The sequence below is a fragment of the Carassius gibelio genome, chromosome B21, assembly GCF_023724105.1.
Source record: "Carassius gibelio isolate Cgi1373 ecotype wild population from Czech Republic chromosome B21, carGib1.2-hapl.c, whole genome shotgun sequence".
NCBI classification, from domain to species: Eukaryota; Metazoa; Chordata; class Actinopteri; order Cypriniformes; family Cyprinidae; genus Carassius; species Carassius gibelio.
Window position 1 is genome coordinate 14,217,682 of NC_068416.1, and position 18,297 is coordinate 14,235,978.

General features: G+C 34.4%; 1 protein-coding gene across 13 annotated transcripts in view; it reads left to right on the forward strand.

The window, feature by feature from the left end:
- nrxn2a (neurexin 2a) overlaps positions 1–18,297 on the forward strand; it is a 339,692-nt gene that overhangs the window by 144,462 nt on the left and 176,933 nt on the right. For all 13 annotated transcript variants that reach the window (XM_052588890.1, XM_052588893.1, XM_052588894.1 and 10 more), the window contains 3 exons: positions 4,136–4,326; positions 11,167–11,340; positions 12,333–12,455. In XM_052588890.1, coding sequence (XP_052444850.1) covers positions 4,136–4,326; positions 11,167–11,340; positions 12,333–12,455 — 488 coding nt within the window. The remainder of the gene's footprint in view (positions 1–4,135; positions 4,327–11,166; positions 11,341–12,332; positions 12,456–18,297) is intronic.

Here is an 18,297-nt window from a genome sequence, read left to right on the forward strand (position 1 = left end):
TATACCTTGATATGTAATCATGCTATCATGGGTTCAATCTCAGGGAATGGACGTGCAAGAAAATGTATATGCTCAATAAATCATAACTTAGAATGATTTCTGTGAGGGTTAGGTTTAGGGGTGGGGTTAGTTGTGGTCATTCAAACGAATAAGCCACCTACAGTAGTAAAATATGTAGGAAATACTGTCAGATCGATGTAAAACGCCCACACATTGCATTTAAATAAACGTGCGTTTTGATTGGTAATGACGTTTTACAGTACGTCAATTCACGACGACAGGCGCAACGCGACACTGTCAATATTTTTACGCACACTAGAGGGCGCTTAACTTTAAAACGTAAATATAGGTCGTAATAAATGCTTGCACAAATGACCTATATGGTCTTTTTTTTGTTGGAGGACAGGCTCGTGTATTGTGTTGTTAGTCAAACTCAGTTAAAATTAAGTTGAGTTTTGAACATGGAGTGTTCTAAATCAATCACTTAAAAGGATTCATATCAGTTAGCATGCTTTCTTACAAGTTAGCTGTTTGTGTAGGCAGTATAAAGCAAGATTCAATAGGTTTTTGGAACAGCTTGGTGAATCCTTCGAACGACTTCACTGAATATGACCCACAATGCTCTTCATCTATACATTTGCAGTTTATTTGTAATAACTGTTTTATTAGAAATAGTAAACATAATAAATCATTGTCATTTTTAGATCAGTTATGGGCTTGAACCTGTGTGGCTGGGATTCTGTAGGAACCACTGAGATGAAGGAAAAGCCCTTGAGATCGAAACCAAGTCTTTTTTTATACTCCTCCACCCATGTGAAATTATAAATCCAGATATTGAGACATTCGCACAGACAGCTCAAAGTTCATCTGGAGTACATTACACAGATTGTTGGTGATCTCATCCTTCAGCATACAAACATCAGTCCCGATGGAGAGTTAGAGCTCAAAGGCCTTTTCCGACAGAACTAATGCACAGTTGTTTCTGTAGGAGAGCGAGATGCAGATATCATTGCGGAAAATCCCAGAAGACACTGACTGCAGATATTACACTTCTGCTAGGTACACACTTCAGTATATGAGAGACATCCAGAAGAAGTTTAAGCTGCCACGCTAAACAGCGCGTTTAAGTTTGCGATTAGTTAAGTTAACATTACTTGGATGTGAATCATAGCCGTGGGAGGGTGAGTCAAGTCACATTATAAGATTCTCACATTTGTCTCCTTGGCATTTAGTTAAAGGTACAAGGAGGAGGAGAATCGCTTGATGAATCATCACAGGATATATGGGCCATATTTTAACCAAATTTTGCATGAGAACGTCTTTGACGTTCAAGTGTATGCCCGATGACACTGAGGCGACTGTGTCTACTCGTCAATCAAGAGCAATTTCAGAGGAATGATTGCGTGGATCGCTATTCTAAGCCTCAGATACTGTAATCGGCTCACAAGAAAAGTGCCAATCCTTTTTGAAGAGATAAAGTAAGCACTGGTGACCTTGATGAAAAAAGAGCAGCTTTTAATCACATGTAATGTAAGTGTTATTTGATTAACAGTATTCTATTTATTGGCAGCCCACTCTGTTCCCAACCCACATGCCAAAGCCGCCACGTGGGAGATCCGAAATCTCGAATCAGCCTAGTAAAAGATTTTTCAGTTCAATCATGCTGCTTATGCCAAACATAGCAGGTACAACAACCTGAATTGCTGATAGATTTTTATTCCACTGGGCAAAGACAAATAGTGAAAAGGGGAAGCTGCCTCAGATGTTTAACTTCCTCAGCCGCAGTGGTCCAGAAAGTCAGTCATTCAGTAAGCAATTAGACAGCAGGTGGCCTTGCTTCTCACCGGAGTCTGCACAAGCATGTGAAATGAGAGAGGGCTAATAAGCACACTTTCTTTCTCTCTCTCGTTCTTTCTTTCTCTGCAGTATCTTGGTGTATGAACTTAGAACAACTTCCCGCATTTGCAAATTCTAATGTTTATACAGCAGTTTTAATAAATATTGGCAGTGCACTGTTTATCTCCATGATCTTGTTGGTATCGAACACTGCTTTTTATTGGCATTGGTTTGAAAACAGCGCAAGAGTGTCTTATTTCTGGAAGTATTTTTTTCACATTTAGGCATTTCAGACAATTCTTTAATAAAGAGTTATAAGCCACACAAACAGCTCGGAGATGAATCACAGTATTTTAACGTTCAACTGAAAGCAAAAAAAGTATTTGAAAAGCATAAAAAAGATACAAGACAGCGTATTCAATGTCTTATGAAGCATTGCACTACTGCTGCAGTTACTTTTGAGCTCTATTGCTGAAAATCCTTATTCTATGAGGAGATATGATTTCTCATAAAGCATATTTCACTGCTAAACAACCCGAAGCTCACGGTAAGTCTTCCTTGAAAGATTTGGAAATTATCCAAGCTGGGCTCATTGGAAAAACTTGCCTGTGGCGACATTTCTGCAAAATGGTATTGCTATGCTTTAGGTTTTTGCGACCCTTTTAAAGTGAAATGTCCGGTGGTGCTTAGATTTAAACAGATGAACATGAATCTGGCAAAGTTTTATTTTGTTGGTGTTTGTACCGTATAATGGCAGTTTGTTAAAAGTTAATCTTCTTTTGCATTTGAAAATAGAGTTCCGCCTACACTAAACCCTACCTTAACCCTAACAGATACTGTTAACACAAGCAAACGTGAGAGATACAAATACTTTGCTGGAGCAACCATACTATTGTAGCTTGCTTCAAGTCTTTTTTGTCTTGACTGATGTTACATGAGCACTGTGCATCACAAGTGCAAAGCTGGACCAGGTGATCTCCTGAGCACTTTTACTAATCAGAAGAGCTATACCATGTGGAACTGGTTATGTGATGTAAATGTCAAAAAAATGGGACCCACTTTATATTAAGTGGCCTTAACTACTATGTACTTACATTTTAATTAATAATTTAGTACAATGTACTTATTGTGTACATACACGTTTTTACATTGTACTTATATTAAAAAAAAAACTACATGTAATTACATCTGTATTTAATTTCTGTAATTATATTTATAATTACACTGTTGACCCATACTTTACACCTTAACCCACCCTTAAACTTACCCATACCTCCAACCCTCTCCCTAACCTTACCCCTATCCCACCTCAATAGCAGCAAAAGTGTTTTACAATACAATATGAACACAATAAGTACACTTATGTAAGTACATAGTAGTTAAGGCCACCTAACATAAAGTGGGACCAAAAATGCAATTAAGTCATGCATTATGGTGAAAAAAATCTGTGTCATAACACATTTTAGTGCAAGGAAATGTGTGAAAATAAGTCTTTATTAACTGATAATCGTAATCACGATTAATATAAAAAGCAATAAAGTTACTAGTGTTTTAATTCCACTACTGTTAACTTAATCTGGAAACTACAGTGATTTGTATGTAAAAATAAATATATGCTACAGAAACAACAACAAAAAAATGCTAGCTGATAACTGAAATGGTAGCATATCTTATGCATGACTATTATTGGCATATTAGTTTTCAGCCAAAGTGCATTTATCACTGACAAACTTATGTATAAAATATGGTGGAACATAGGTAAACACTTTCAAAACATCTAAATAAATGCCTATATAACTGATAATCGTAATCACGATTAATATAAAAAGCAATAAAGTTACTAGTGTTTTAATTCCACTACTGTTAACTTAATCTGGAAACTACAGTGATTTGTATGTAAAAATAAATATATGCTACAGAAACAACAACAAAAAAATGCTAGCTGATAACTGAAAGGGTAGCATATCTTATGCATGACTATTATTGGCATATTAGTTTTCAGCCAAAGTGCATTTATCACTGACAAACTTATGTATAAAATATGGTGGAACATAGGTAAACACTTTCAAAACATCTAAATAAATGCCTATATAATGTATGGAGCCACAGTGTGTTGAAGTTGAAGGGATACTTTGTTGAAGACTGTTTACTGTGGCTGCACACGGAGCATCTGACAGGAAAGTTTTCAAGCCTTATTACAGATATTGATTTGGAAGCAAAAAGGCAGTATTGTCATCCTAAAGAGGGTTGTCTGATTCCACTGGGCTGTTTGATTGACAGGGGAACTGATGTATTGCAGGTACATCCATTATGTTTTTGACTTGGGCAATGGGCCGTCGCTCATGAAGGGCAACTCCGACAAGCCGCTCAATGACAACCAGTGGCACAACGTGATGGTGTCACGTGATGACAGCAACGTGCACACGCTCAAGATTGACTCCCACACCGTGACTCAACACTCCAATGGAGCCCGCAACCTGGACCTCAAAGGTACTTCCTTTCATCCACACTTTTCAGAATACTTTACCATATACATTTTACCATTGTCAATGCATATTCGTATTTGAGATGCCTTGCTTTTTTGACTTTCATGAGCTGAGTGATATTGCATACATGTAATTGTATGTCTGGATGGATATTGAATGGATAGTGGACTTGAAATGGATTTGTTTACTACAAACACACAGCTTTTCTTTTCTTATTTTTTTTTTTATTTGTCCACAAAATATAAGTCAATGGTAATCAAAGGGATTTGGTTACCAAGAGATATATCAAAAATAGATCAAAATATCAGACAGGTTTGAAACGAGATGAATTAAATGATAGCATATTCAATTTCTTTTCATAGCCGTTAAGTACCACACTTCTGATTTTCAGTTTAACAGATCTTTCTTCCATCATTACACTCGCTATGGTTGTTATCAACTGTTATCTCATTCTTAGGTATGCTTAGATACATATTTGCTATTTTACGCTCATCTTGGGTTTGATTTCAAACTCTTGCATTCAACTTTAATGAGTATCTTTCCTGATGGGTATTTACACAGCTTCCAGCTCCTTGTTGAAATCATGTTGCTTCTGAAATCTACCTTCCAGTACTATTCACTGTTGCTATCGTTTTTCGCTGTTTCGGCTGTAATTAGAAGAACAAAGAGCAGCGCCTACGGGGAAAGAGAAAAAAACAACAACAACACGCCACTGACTTTGCATAATTTTTAGTGCTTCCAAACCTGCTTTTGCTATCTTAAGCAGGTGTTGCTTGACTCTGGGCACAGAAATGAACTTCTACTTCATGTGAAATGCATAAACATGAATCTCATATATATATTTAGTTCTTTTCTTGTGTGTTGGAATGAAATGTTTTGACTGAAAAGACATCAGCAGATGTTGCCTGAGCAATATCTTAGGTTGTTCTCTGTTCTGAGTTTTCACTGGCATCTTAGATGATATCTTGGCAGTCAGTTTTATGTTTTAGTCGACACTAGAAGAAAGTTAACAAAAAGAAAACAGAAACCACTTTGTTTGTCAAGACCATAATCTAACCTAAGAAGTGTATGTAAAGGAAGAATTTGACAAGGTTTTTTACAGTGTCCACTACCTTTCTGAAAATGCTGATTGTCTAGTAATGTGGTAGATTGGAACAATTCCTAAATAAATAATAATAATAATAAAAAAAAAATAATTAATCACCAGCCTGTCCCAATTAATACAAAGCAGGATGGCCCAATCTGCCAATACCATCTAAATGTCACAGCTGAAATACTTATCAGACCAGGCAACTTTTTTCCAATCTTCTGCTGTCCAATTTTGGTGAGCTAGTGTGAACTTTAGCTTCATTTTTCTGTTCTTACAGGTAGCTGACAGGAGTGGTATCCATTGTGGTTTTCTGTTGTTTTAGCACATCGGCTTCAAGGTTCAACGTGTTGCTCTTCTTCGTAAATTGGTTGTGATGAGTGTTTAGTTGCCTTTCTCTCAGCTCAAACCAGTCTGGCCATTCTCCTCGGACCTCTGGCATCAACAAAGCATTTTCACAGACAGAACTGCCGCTCAGTGAATATCTTCTTTATTTCGGATCATTCCCTATAATCCCAGAGATGGTTGTGCGTGTAAGTTTCAATTGATCAGCAGTTTCGGAAATACTCAGACCAGCCTGTCTAGCACCAACAACCATGTTCAAAGTGACTTAAATCATTTTGTTCCTCATTCTGATACTTGATTTAAATTTCAGCACATTGTCTCGACAATGTATACATGCCTAAATGCATTGAGATGATGCCTTGTGATTGGCTGATGGATATTTGTGTTAACAAGCAGTTGAAGAGGCGTACCTAATGCAACTAGTGGCTGGGATTGTGTATACATATACACACATATGTATATACACATGAGTACATGTCTACACTATGCACTCGGAATATAGTTATTTTTGACAAAGTGCTCATGGTCTAACCATGATGCTTAGACGAAAAAAAGTATTTAACACAAAAATCTAATTGTACGTCAACATGTTGGTTTAAGTACAAGAGTAATAATGGCCAAATCAAATAAAGTAGAAACTAATTCTGTCAGGCTCCAAGGTCTTTTTTTTTATTTGGCTGCCTCACAACAAGTCCTTTAAACATCAAAAGACCGACTTCGCAGTACGTGTCAGTTGTAATTGTTCAAGCAATTATGCCGGAGAGAATGGAGAGTGGCGTAACAATCCCCAGGGTCCGGTGCTCTTCTGTGAAGTGTAAAATGAACATCCTCAGACGGGAAGGTGCTGAGATGTGGTGTTGTTTTCTGTGAGGGAGCCAGTGGAAAGTGACGCTTGACCTGTTATGTGTGTTGAAATGAGCATATGTGCAGAGCGCTCGTGACAAGCCACTTTCCACAATGTCCGATAATTGAGTTTATTTTTTTTCATCCACAAGGAACTGCTATCCAGCCCCTGTAAATGTTTTCTGAAAAATTTGTTTTATTGACTTGAAACCAAATTGCTTTCCTGTTCCCCCTGGCGTTAGGAAAAATCCAGGTGTTGCTATAAAATGTGAATGTCAATGAGTTTATTAATGAGCTGTTGGGGCACATTCAGTCGAGGCAAAGTTCTCCTAAACAAGTAAGCTACACATTTATGTACGTATTTATTTATTTTATAAATGTATTTATTTATTAACCTCTTAACATGCAAAGATGAGCCTCACAGTATTGCGCTGTAATTTAGAATAGAATCATTCAGAATTAAATTAAATTTGAATGAATAATAAAGACTATTTAGAATAACATTTGATTGCAGAGACTATAATTTCTTTTTTTATAATTTTTCTTTCTTAAATTTTTTTAAGAAGTGCAAAATAAACAATTTGTAATTTATGATATTTTGAATAGAAAAACAACATGCGTTCATATACAGTCAGGTCAGCTGCAGTTTTTAAGTGTTTCCATAGCTGCATCCATGAGGGCATAAAGTTCAGAAGTATGCATGCTCGGAGAAATATTTTTTGCAGACATCTGTTCCCCAAACTATAGCCAAATTGTCACATATTCACTATTATAAGTAACTACAAACCGGCAATTAACCCCAAACTATTGTACCCTTCACTGAGTAGTTTAACCCTTTTTTTTTTTTTTTTTGAGTCATTTATTCCTTAAACCTATAGCTGAAGCTGACACAAATATACACAGACATTGCTATTAGTAAAGTTATTGTGGAGGTCAGAGGTTAATAAATACAACATTAAACAAGTCGATTTAAACATTTTAGTAGGTTTTAAGGGTGGTTGTCAGAGCACTTTATTAGCTTGCATTGTGTTGCCTAAGTCTCAATTATACACTGGCTCCAGAGTATGTCTTGCTGCAGCTCATCAACCATTTGGAAATTGGAAGTATGATCACTTAGGTATTGTGTCTGGTGCAGAATTATTATGCCAAAGCTGAATACTTCAGGTGATAGTGATCTGTCCCTTAGCACACCACTTATCAACTGCTACTAGTGATACTATAGTGACACTTTTCCCTAGATCTCCAACACGTGGAGATGCTGATGGCATGATGGGATACTTTTATGGGAGCTTTAATCTGGTCTGTCCACCGGTTATGGAGCACAGCCAAAGGTGTTTCTTCTTTTCTTTCCCCCCGTCTTCCATTTTTATCCAGCAGGGATATTGCTTCGTCATTACTCAACAGAGACGCATGACTGGAGATGTCATTTTTACAATCTCCCTGCAGTTCCTTCATATGAAAGCAATTGATTTTCCTCCCTCTCACCCACAAAAGAAGCTCTGCTCTCCCGCTGCCCAGCCATCCATTGAATGACTAATGAAAAAAACTATTGGGTGTATAATTGAATATTGTGATAGAAGTCTGCTTAATAGTCTTTGCATAACAGTGAGACATACAGAGCTAATAACCATGCATGGGCTGTTCTGTGTGAAGCAGACTGAGCTTTTCTTCTCTGAGTGCAGCGTCGGATTCTGTACTGTGAGCTGGGATTTATTGTGAGGATGAGCTGGCATAGACACAACATCTGTAAATGTAAGACAAATGTATTTTTTGTTGATATTATTTATTGATTGATTGATTAATTTATTGATTTTTTATTTTTATTTTTATTATTATTTTTTTTTATATTGAGCCTTGGTGCTCATATGAGATCAGATCCAGCTTGTGTTGCTGATACCAAAACATAATAATAATAATAATAATAATAATAATAATAATAATAATAATAATAATAATAATAATAATAATAATAATAGAAATTAATATTATTATTGTTATTTATTCAAAGTGGTTTGTAGTTCTTGTAGGTTTTTATCTGTTATTATTCTCATTCATATCAACCCTAAATTTGGTACCAAGACTGCAAAACTCAACTGCAACACTCATATGAAATGAATAAAATATGAATTAATAGATTGAAATACCTTGTATATTATTTAGTTTGACCTCTAGATGTAGGCTATGAAAATTTTCTGAAGGTTAAGCACCTCCATTCATAGACAATTTGTTTCAAAAAAAGAAAAAAAGTATTTTTTTTTTTGCGTTTCAGGCCTAATTTTGTACACTCTACATGAAATGCACCGCATGAAGTGCATCAATTGTAGATTAGTCCTCTTGAAGTCTTGATTAGGAGTTGAAGCATGGACTCAGTGGAAGAATAATATTAATAGACGTTTTATGAAAAATAAATCAAGGAAATGGTTTTGTGGTGCTGAATGCACTTTGACGTTCAGTGCTTTTAGAAGCTCGATTAAGATTCAGCCAGTAACACCTGTTGTACTGAATTGAATAATGACTATGATTATGTAATCTGTATCCTAAGGAGGCGGAGCTATAGCCAGTCAGGATTCTATTGAAGAGGCACCGAGGGCAATTACAGGTAGTTCGTTGAAGTGTGTCGGCTTGAGGAGCTCTTAATGAAAGGGAAAAGTTAGAATGAAACAATGCAACTTATCTGTAGCGAGGTAAAATTAAAGAGTGCAGAGGTTTAGATGAACGGGGCTTTAAATGGTGGTCTAATTGGGCTTATTCAGTTGGAGTGGAAAAAGAGCATATTTCATCAAACAATCAGTGAGAGAGGGCACTCTTCGACCGTAGGACGAAAATTGCCATACGTGTTCTTGCTTGTCAGTTTTAAGGTGTAATTGCCTGTCTTGCCGGCAGAGCTCAGTGGGAAATTGCATTTCACTGGCAAACAATGCCCTCTAAACATGGTCTGCCCGCCGAATGTTTGTCTGAAGGTCCCCAAATATCTTTGATGCTTTCCACAGCGTTTGTTTGCAAAATGAAAACATTAAATAATAAGAGTTGAATGAAAGAGCGGTGTGGACCTTAAATAACACAGTGACTAAATATTACATCAGCATATTTATTTTTCAAATTGTGGGTCTGTTTATATAACCACATAGCATTGGAGTATGATATTTTATATATGAGGACAATATTTTATTTTATTGGCAGTCATCAACCTTATTACTTCATCATATGACAAACATAGTAACATTAGCAATACTGCTACTACTAATGCATAGTTGTAAATCCCCAAATTATATTATTTCATTATAAAATATATATGAAAAATAAATAAATCTGTTCAGTATAGTGGTATACGATAACATGGTATGATGATGATGATGATGAGTGTGTGTATATATATATATATATATATATATATATATATATATATATATATATATATATATATATATATATATATATATATCATATCATATTATTGTACAGTATATAAAAAAATATGTGTTATATTGTTATCATTTTGTTTGGGCAATATAGAATATAGAATATAGCATATAATAACAAAGCATATAATATAGTAATAGCATATTATTGTTATTAGTAGTAGTAGTAGTAGTATGTTTTATATCCAGAACATTACATTGTTTTATTATTTCATTACTTAAAAAATGACAGAAAATAGGATTTAGTAATATAACATCATTATTATTATTATTATTATTATTATTATTATTATTATTCCTATTATTATTATTTAATGCTATTACTACATGATATTGCCCAGTTTTGTCAATAAGCATTTAAGTGCATTTAGGGTTTAATAATTCATATTAAATACTATTATATATATACTGTTTAATAAAATAAGAAATATTAATTTATATATATATATATATATATATATATATATATATATATATATATATATATATATATATATATATATATATATATATATATATATCTGAACAGTGTTGCATCAGTTTGCTTTTAAGAGCCAGACGCAGGGACGTGTTTGTACTGTGTTCAAGAGCCAAGTCATTTCAAGCCTCTTTTCCTTTCGTAAATCTCTTTCTGATCACAATCCCTCACTCAAATATCACTGATGAACATCGTAATGAAGCCTATAGCAAGAAACCTGTCTATATATCGTTCTGGGGTTCCCGTCTCCTTCATCTTCACATATGCTTATCCTCATGTTCTCTTCCTCAGAGTTGCTCAAGGGCAACTTTGATGTTGCATAATTATATGCCGTTTTATGACAACCCTGTTTTTCTTTTTGTTCTACACATCAAAGGTTCATTGGAATTAGCCTTCATCAGCAGGGAATTGGCTGAAAAGCGAACCACACAAATTCAGCTCATCATAGAGGATCACACCTTATGAAGCTCCAATTTTGGATGAAGAACATAATTTCAATGAAGAACATAATTCAAATGCAACACTATCATCATTGGCTTCGGCCTGATTGTAAAGACAGATATACAACCCCAGATGGAGAATCAGCTGACTTTAAAGAAGAAATGCGCTGAATGAACCTTATGGTGTTATGTGTTGATAACCGTGTATATTTTCCCTGTGTGTGTTGTGTAGGAGAGCTGTACATTGGAGGTGTTGGGAAGAGCATGTACAACAGTCTGCCCAAGCTCATAGCATCGCGGGATGGCTACCAGGGTTGCCTGGCCTCAGTTGACCTGAATGGCAGGCTTCCTGACCTGATCGCAGACGCTCTACACCGCGTGGGCCAAGTAAAGCGAGGCTGTGAAGGTTAGTGTACTGCTGATCCGAGTCGTTCATAACAACATACAGTATGACCCGAAACTCAAAATACACCATTTAAATATGCAAATAAAGACTACACAGGACACGAGCGACATGTCATTCTATGTCAGTTTTGTACTTTCCAATCATTTTTTTTTTTTTTTTTTACAATTTTTTTCATATTATTATTATTATTGAAAAAAATGCTATGAATTGTATTTTTTTTTTAATGTAAATGACATATGTGGCTTGTAATCAAATATATACAGTATTATGGGTTTTTCATTAAAATTCTAGCTAATTCTGATAAAGTAGTCAATTAAATTTTAATTGAAAAAAATAAAATAAATTATTTATCTGATCAGAGGGAAGTTGCTGGACGAATCTTGTGAAATATTTTGAGACATTGTTTTTTGAACGAGTCTTTATCATCTAGTGTTAATTTTGTTAATGAAAACTATGACAAAAAAAATGATTTTTTTCCCATGACAAAAATGACGAGATGACAATAAGGTCAATAAATGATAACTATGAATACATCAACATGCAGTATCATTGATGATCAACATTTTTTTTATTTGAATAACGTTATTTTATTTCGTTTTTATTTAACAAAATCTCTTTTTATTTTCGCCAAAAGAAGGAAACAAAATATTTATGCGGACTGCTCCTCTACTACACAGGCTTTTGTGTGTTCGGTTGACAGATATCAAGACTTCAAATTCCCAAATTAGAGCTTCTCCTTTAAAAAGGATGCATTTCCTGATTTCATTGACTAAAACTAGACTAAAAAGCTCAGACATTTATTCGACTAAGACTTAACTGAACAAAAACAGGACAAGGTTGTCTAAATATGACTAAAAAGTATATTTGACACAGGACTAAGACTAATTTAGAAGACTATTACTGATACTAAATAAAAACTAATAATAACGGCTTGTATTAGTGTTGACCCGATGATAGTCTATGTGATTTATAATAATTATAACTTGTTTCAGCCGGCCCTGGCACAACCTGCACAGAGGACTCATGCTCCAATCAGGGAGTGTGTCTGCAGCAGTGGGAGGGGTTTACCTGCGACTGCACCATGACCACATACGGAGGTCCCCTCTGCAGTGACCGTGAGTACTGTTTTGCTCTTTAGTTGGGATTAAACGGCTTTATTAAAGGGGCTTGTTTGGCCACATTAATAAGCCGTTCAAGGCTTCTCCTTTGATAATCTGTGAGCTGAGTGTTTGAAGTACTAAATGAGTGGTGTGCTGCAATGCAGTCTTTTTAATGTGTGGATAAAGCAGAACACTAATTAGTGAGGGCCACAAGATAGTGTTCATAAAGAGCTAGTAATGGTTCAAGTGACCCCTGAACTGAAGGCAGGAAGATATGCAATTTGGTTTGCATCTAAAATGTTTAATTACACCAGAGCTCGGAGGTGGAACCATGGGTTTTTAATGTCCGCGATGCTGTACAATAAAAAAAAATCAAACTGTGCTTCGCTTGGAAACAGAAACTGGCCTTGTGCACAAGGCAGATTGTGTTTGCTTAACGTCCCCATATTTTTGACAATAATGCTCTGGAGACTGGCCTAATTTGCTAAATGAAGATAAATAGGGTCAGCTGCTCTAAACATTAAAAAAGAGCAGATAACCATGTTACCCAAAACCTGGAGAGATTTAAATTAGCTGTAGTTCAATTAATTTGCAAAGTTTCTATTATGGAGTTTTAGGAATGATACATGGAACAATGAAATTACACACATAGATCATGTCTGTCTTTGATTAGATTATGCATTTGCATTTATCAGTTCTGGAATATATGGAGTATATTATTTGTGTTGTATACATTGATTCATCTTTAAATTAGGAATATTAGCTCTGTCTGATATTCCCCTTAGGTGGAATGTCTATATATTGGGAACAGGGTTCAAAATTAGCCAATAAAAGGAAAATAAAATTGTGACTTCACAACTGCAACATGGATTATATTATATTATATTATATTATATTATATTATATTATATTATATTATATTATATTATATTATATTATATTATATTATATTATATTATATTATATTATATTATATTATATTATATTTAGGGCTGTCAAATGTTTAAAATTTTTAATCAAATTAATATGAATTTTCAGTGGATTAATCATGATTAATCACTATTTGCAATAACACCTGAATCCTAACCATTTTTTTTCTAAAATGCAAACCAAAAGATAAATAACAGGACACAGATACATACATTTCCATGTATTGATTCATCAATATGTGGTTCTTTTTTTCTGGATTTCGAAAGTTTAACATTCACTTAGATCAAATTTACCTGAGCACTATATCAAACCATGCCATTTAACTACAGATAGTGTAAGAGTTTTAGGTGAACCAGTGGTTAAATATAGCCACATATCTATGAAATTATGCATAGAGAAACTCAAAAGAATGAACTCAGAAACCCAAACATGCGCCCTCTGCACTCTGGGCACTCTTGTTTTTGGGAGGTGTTCATTTGCTCTGCCACAATACTTTAGGATCGATATTTTCACGTTTTGAAGGCTTCAAGTACCAGTAAAACCAAGTAAAAATGCATATGGTTTCCCAAATAGCTGTAATTTTCGCTGCATTGCTTGTAGGCGTTCTGTGAAACACAGGACGCTATAACAGGAAGAAGCTCCAGCGTACCAAAGTCGTCTCTGTTTATCGAGCTTGGCATGAATGTATTTGAGAGTAACTGGGGTAAAACCTTAAGCTTCTTCTGTGTTTTCGTCGCGGCGCTCGCCGCTGTTTTTTTGCTATCTTGAGAATTCAGAGATCGACGAGACTTTCCTGCCCTGAATAATTTGTCACACTGCATGAATGCATGAAATGCGTTAAAAATTTTGACTTAATTAACGACAAACAACTAATTAACGTCGTTAACGCACTATTTTTGACAGCCCTAATTATATTATATTATATTATATTATATTACACAGCTCTGTGAAATACTTGATTCTGATTGGTCAGTCGAGCCATCCAGCGGTATGTTATTCCCAGATAACAACCACCAAACTGAATAACACACATGATTCACTCCGCTATCATTGACTGTCTGGCGCCATCTTGTGACTGAAAACACTTAACCATCGCATGTAACAATTGAAAACTTCAACATTAATTTCAACATGTTTGGTAAAAACAAATCTTTTTAGCTGTGTAATAAGCGTTGAGTCAGGGTACTGATCACCCTGTCAGGGTTTATTCTGAGATAACAACTAGCTGGATGTACATTATCCCTTACATATTATATTATATTATATTATATTATATTATATTATATTATATTATATTATATTATATTATATTATATTATATTATATTATATTATATTATATTATATTTTATTTTATTTTATATAATATTATATTATATTATATTTAAATGATGATATAAATGCACAATACACCATTAAAGGGTTCACCCAAAAATGTAAATTCTGTCATTAATTACTCATCCATTTGTCATTCCAAACCCATAAGACCTTTGTTCATCTTCAGAATACAAATGCATTGTGGTGCTCTCTTGAACGTGCATTAAAGACTGACTTGGAAGAGAAAAAAAACTGTTGAATAAAGTTGTTATTTTTGTTTTCTTTGCACACAAAATGTATTTTTGTAGCTTCATAAAATTAAGGATGAACTACTGATGTCACATGGACTATTTTAGTGATGTCATTACTACCTTTCTGGGCCGTGAACATGTCAGTTGCGTTACTGTCTATGCAAGGGCAGAAAGCTCTCGGATTTCATCAAAAATATCTTAATTTGTGTTCGTTCATAAGATGAACGGTCTTACAGGTTTGTGACAACATGAGGGTGAGTAATTAATGACAGAATTTACATTTTTGGGTGAACTATCCCTTTAAAATCATTAACTATTTATTGAAAGTGCAGTTTCTCAGTTTAACCAGCATTGGCTGGTGAAGCAAGTTAATTTTGGACCCTGACTGGAAATAACACTATTCATGTACAGATTTATTTTCTCTAGCTGCATGTTTTCAGTTCCGTCAGCCAGAAGCTATTCTACAAAGAATCTGTGTGGAAAAGGCATCAAATATTTACTTTGCTTATTTATCAGTACCAGAATTAAAAGTGACCAGTATACAAGCAGCATATGTAAACATTTGCGAAATGTATTATGCATGAACTATGAAGCCGTGGAGTTTGTCGATGCAGCAGACCCGTGAGTACAAAACAACTTCTGCACCACTAACTCAATTAACACTTCAGACAATTGTTTCACAGCACTGCATACCTGCAACACCATAAAGACTCTCAATCTCTGTTGTAAAAGTGATAATGACTTGAAATGATCTCGTAAAGACATAATGCAGATTTTGAAGAGCACTGGACTTTCTTACGCTCAGGTATAATCTCAAACATAGCGAAGGTTGTTCTACATTCACACACAAGCAGAAATAAATAAATAAACATGCTTAATCTTATTATAAAGAAAATATAAAAAACTATGAACTACAAACATCTGGCAGAAAAGAAAGAGGAGGCCGGTATTTAACGGCGAAGGCATTTCAAGCACTTTAGTGTGGGATTAGCTGATTCCAGTGTGATTTAGTCTGTCTGCTAATACTCGAAACACCTACATAGCCGTAAATCAATAAACACAATTATTCTTTCTTGAAAAGTGGTTTCAACTGAAAAAATACAAGCCATTTCCACATAAATAATGTTCTTCATTTCTCGTCATCAGATTGGATTTCCATAGAATTTTTGGTGCATTGTCAGATGATTTGAACGAACTAAGATTCTTTTATACCGAAAGAAGTAGTAGCACACCTGTTCATCCCTGTCTGCATGAAAGACTATGGAACAGGCTGCAGGTGTGAAGAGAAAAACAATCCTTCAAAAGTGATTTTCATACGATCAACACAAAATCCGTTGGGCAGCCACAGAGCTGGAGCAGCTTCACTAATGCATGACTCATTCTATTTCTCAAATAGTGTGACAAAGGCAGTCAGTCATCTTTTTACCCCACAGCACACACACACACGCTTGCACATGCATTTTTTATTTTTATTTATTTTTTTCTCAAAGGTAGATATTCCAGACAGCAGACATATGGAGAGAATAATTTCGGTTGACCTCTGTAATTAGCGTAGATTATTTAGGAATATCATTAGCACAAATTACGCCTGCTGCTTATGTGACATCTCGCACATTTCCAATGACTTCCGAGCATCTTTATTCGCACGCTTGCTTTTAGTCACAGGGAATGTGAGAGCCACAGACAGTCATCCGATCCCTCCCAGACTTCTTTCACATACACGTCAAATCCCACCGGAGTATCCCGGGTTGTATTGCATGTGTCTTGTGTTGTAGAACAGCATATTCAAGTGGCTGGATCTATGTTTCATCCTTCGATTTCCTGCGAACGGTCACATCCATCAGCCGAGGTCTAATTAAATGGCTCGTAATGTGTTACCTGTCCTGAGCCCTGTCCAAGGACACAGCAGGCCGGTTCCTATGAGTCTTAAGGGATTGCTCTTCCCTTTTTTACTTTGTTCATTCAGGATTCACTTCATCCCTCTGTACCTTACATCAGACCCTCCAGCAGTGAGCATTAAATTAAATAGATGCTGCACTTTCATGTCTGCTGTTTTGCCTCGCAGCCTTGGACTCTACTCTCACCTTTCTCTGCAAGCATCTGCTCAGCCAACCTTACATTTTACATAGACTTTTCTGGGCTACTTTCCTTACAGGAGTAATTGTTTTTGTTGGGCAAAACTTTAAACAAAGCTCTTTCTTTTTAAAGGTGCATTAAGGTTTGTTTTTTTGTTTTTCTTCTACTTGAAATGTTTTTACTCAAAGTAAACTAGTGACTTGAGTGTGTGTGTGTGTGTGTGTGTGTGTGAGTTCTTTTTTTTTTTTTTTTGTAAAAATGTCTTTATTGTCACTTTTGATCAATTGAATGTGTCCTTGATAAATAAAGTATTTATTTCTTTAACAACACAAACAACAACAAAGCAAATCTTACTGACCTGACAACTGTGAACGGTGTATTGTACATTTTAGTGTGACTCATGTGTATTTAATAAAGAGGTTTAAATTTAACAGTCAAAATATATTTTAAATATAATTTAGAGATTTTACAGAGAATGTAATTCATGGCATAAAATGAATAATATATATATATATTATATATATATATATATATTATATATATATATATATATATATATATATATATATATATATATATATATATATATATTTAAAAAGATTCAGTGCATAATATTTATACAATTATTAAAATATATTTTTTTTTAATCTGACTTTTGAATAAAATATTCAGTTAGCAGTTATTTTATGGCTTTTAAGATATATTTGACATTTTTGATTCAAAATGTATAGATTCAAAATATTCAGTGGATCATATTCATAAAATGATTAAAATAAAAACATTTTACAACATCTGAACTTTGAATAAAATATTCGCAGTCAGCATTTATTTTATGACTTTTAACATAACTTAAAAGTTTTAGATGCAACATTTATGTATTTAAAATATTTAGTGAATAATATTTATATATTTTACACCTCATAAAATATCTTAGAAATCCCTTTTTTTCTGGAAAAGATTTTACACAAAAAAAATTGTGTGTGTGTGCAAAATTAAATAAATGAAAAAAATATATTTAAAATATTCACTGAATAATATTCATAATATGGTTAAAATAATAGCAAAATATATATATATTAGACATTTTAATAAAATATTCAGTGTCAGCAGTTATTTTTTGCCTTTTTAAAATCTCTGAGATGAGTAAGTTAATACAATGATTTTGTCGTGCCATCAGTAAACTTGTGATTGATTACATTGCTATTCTTTTTTTCCTGCTATTTTAAGTGTCTGTGTTCTGTATTGTGTAACGTTTAATGGAGAAAAATTAGCAGTGCTTGGTGT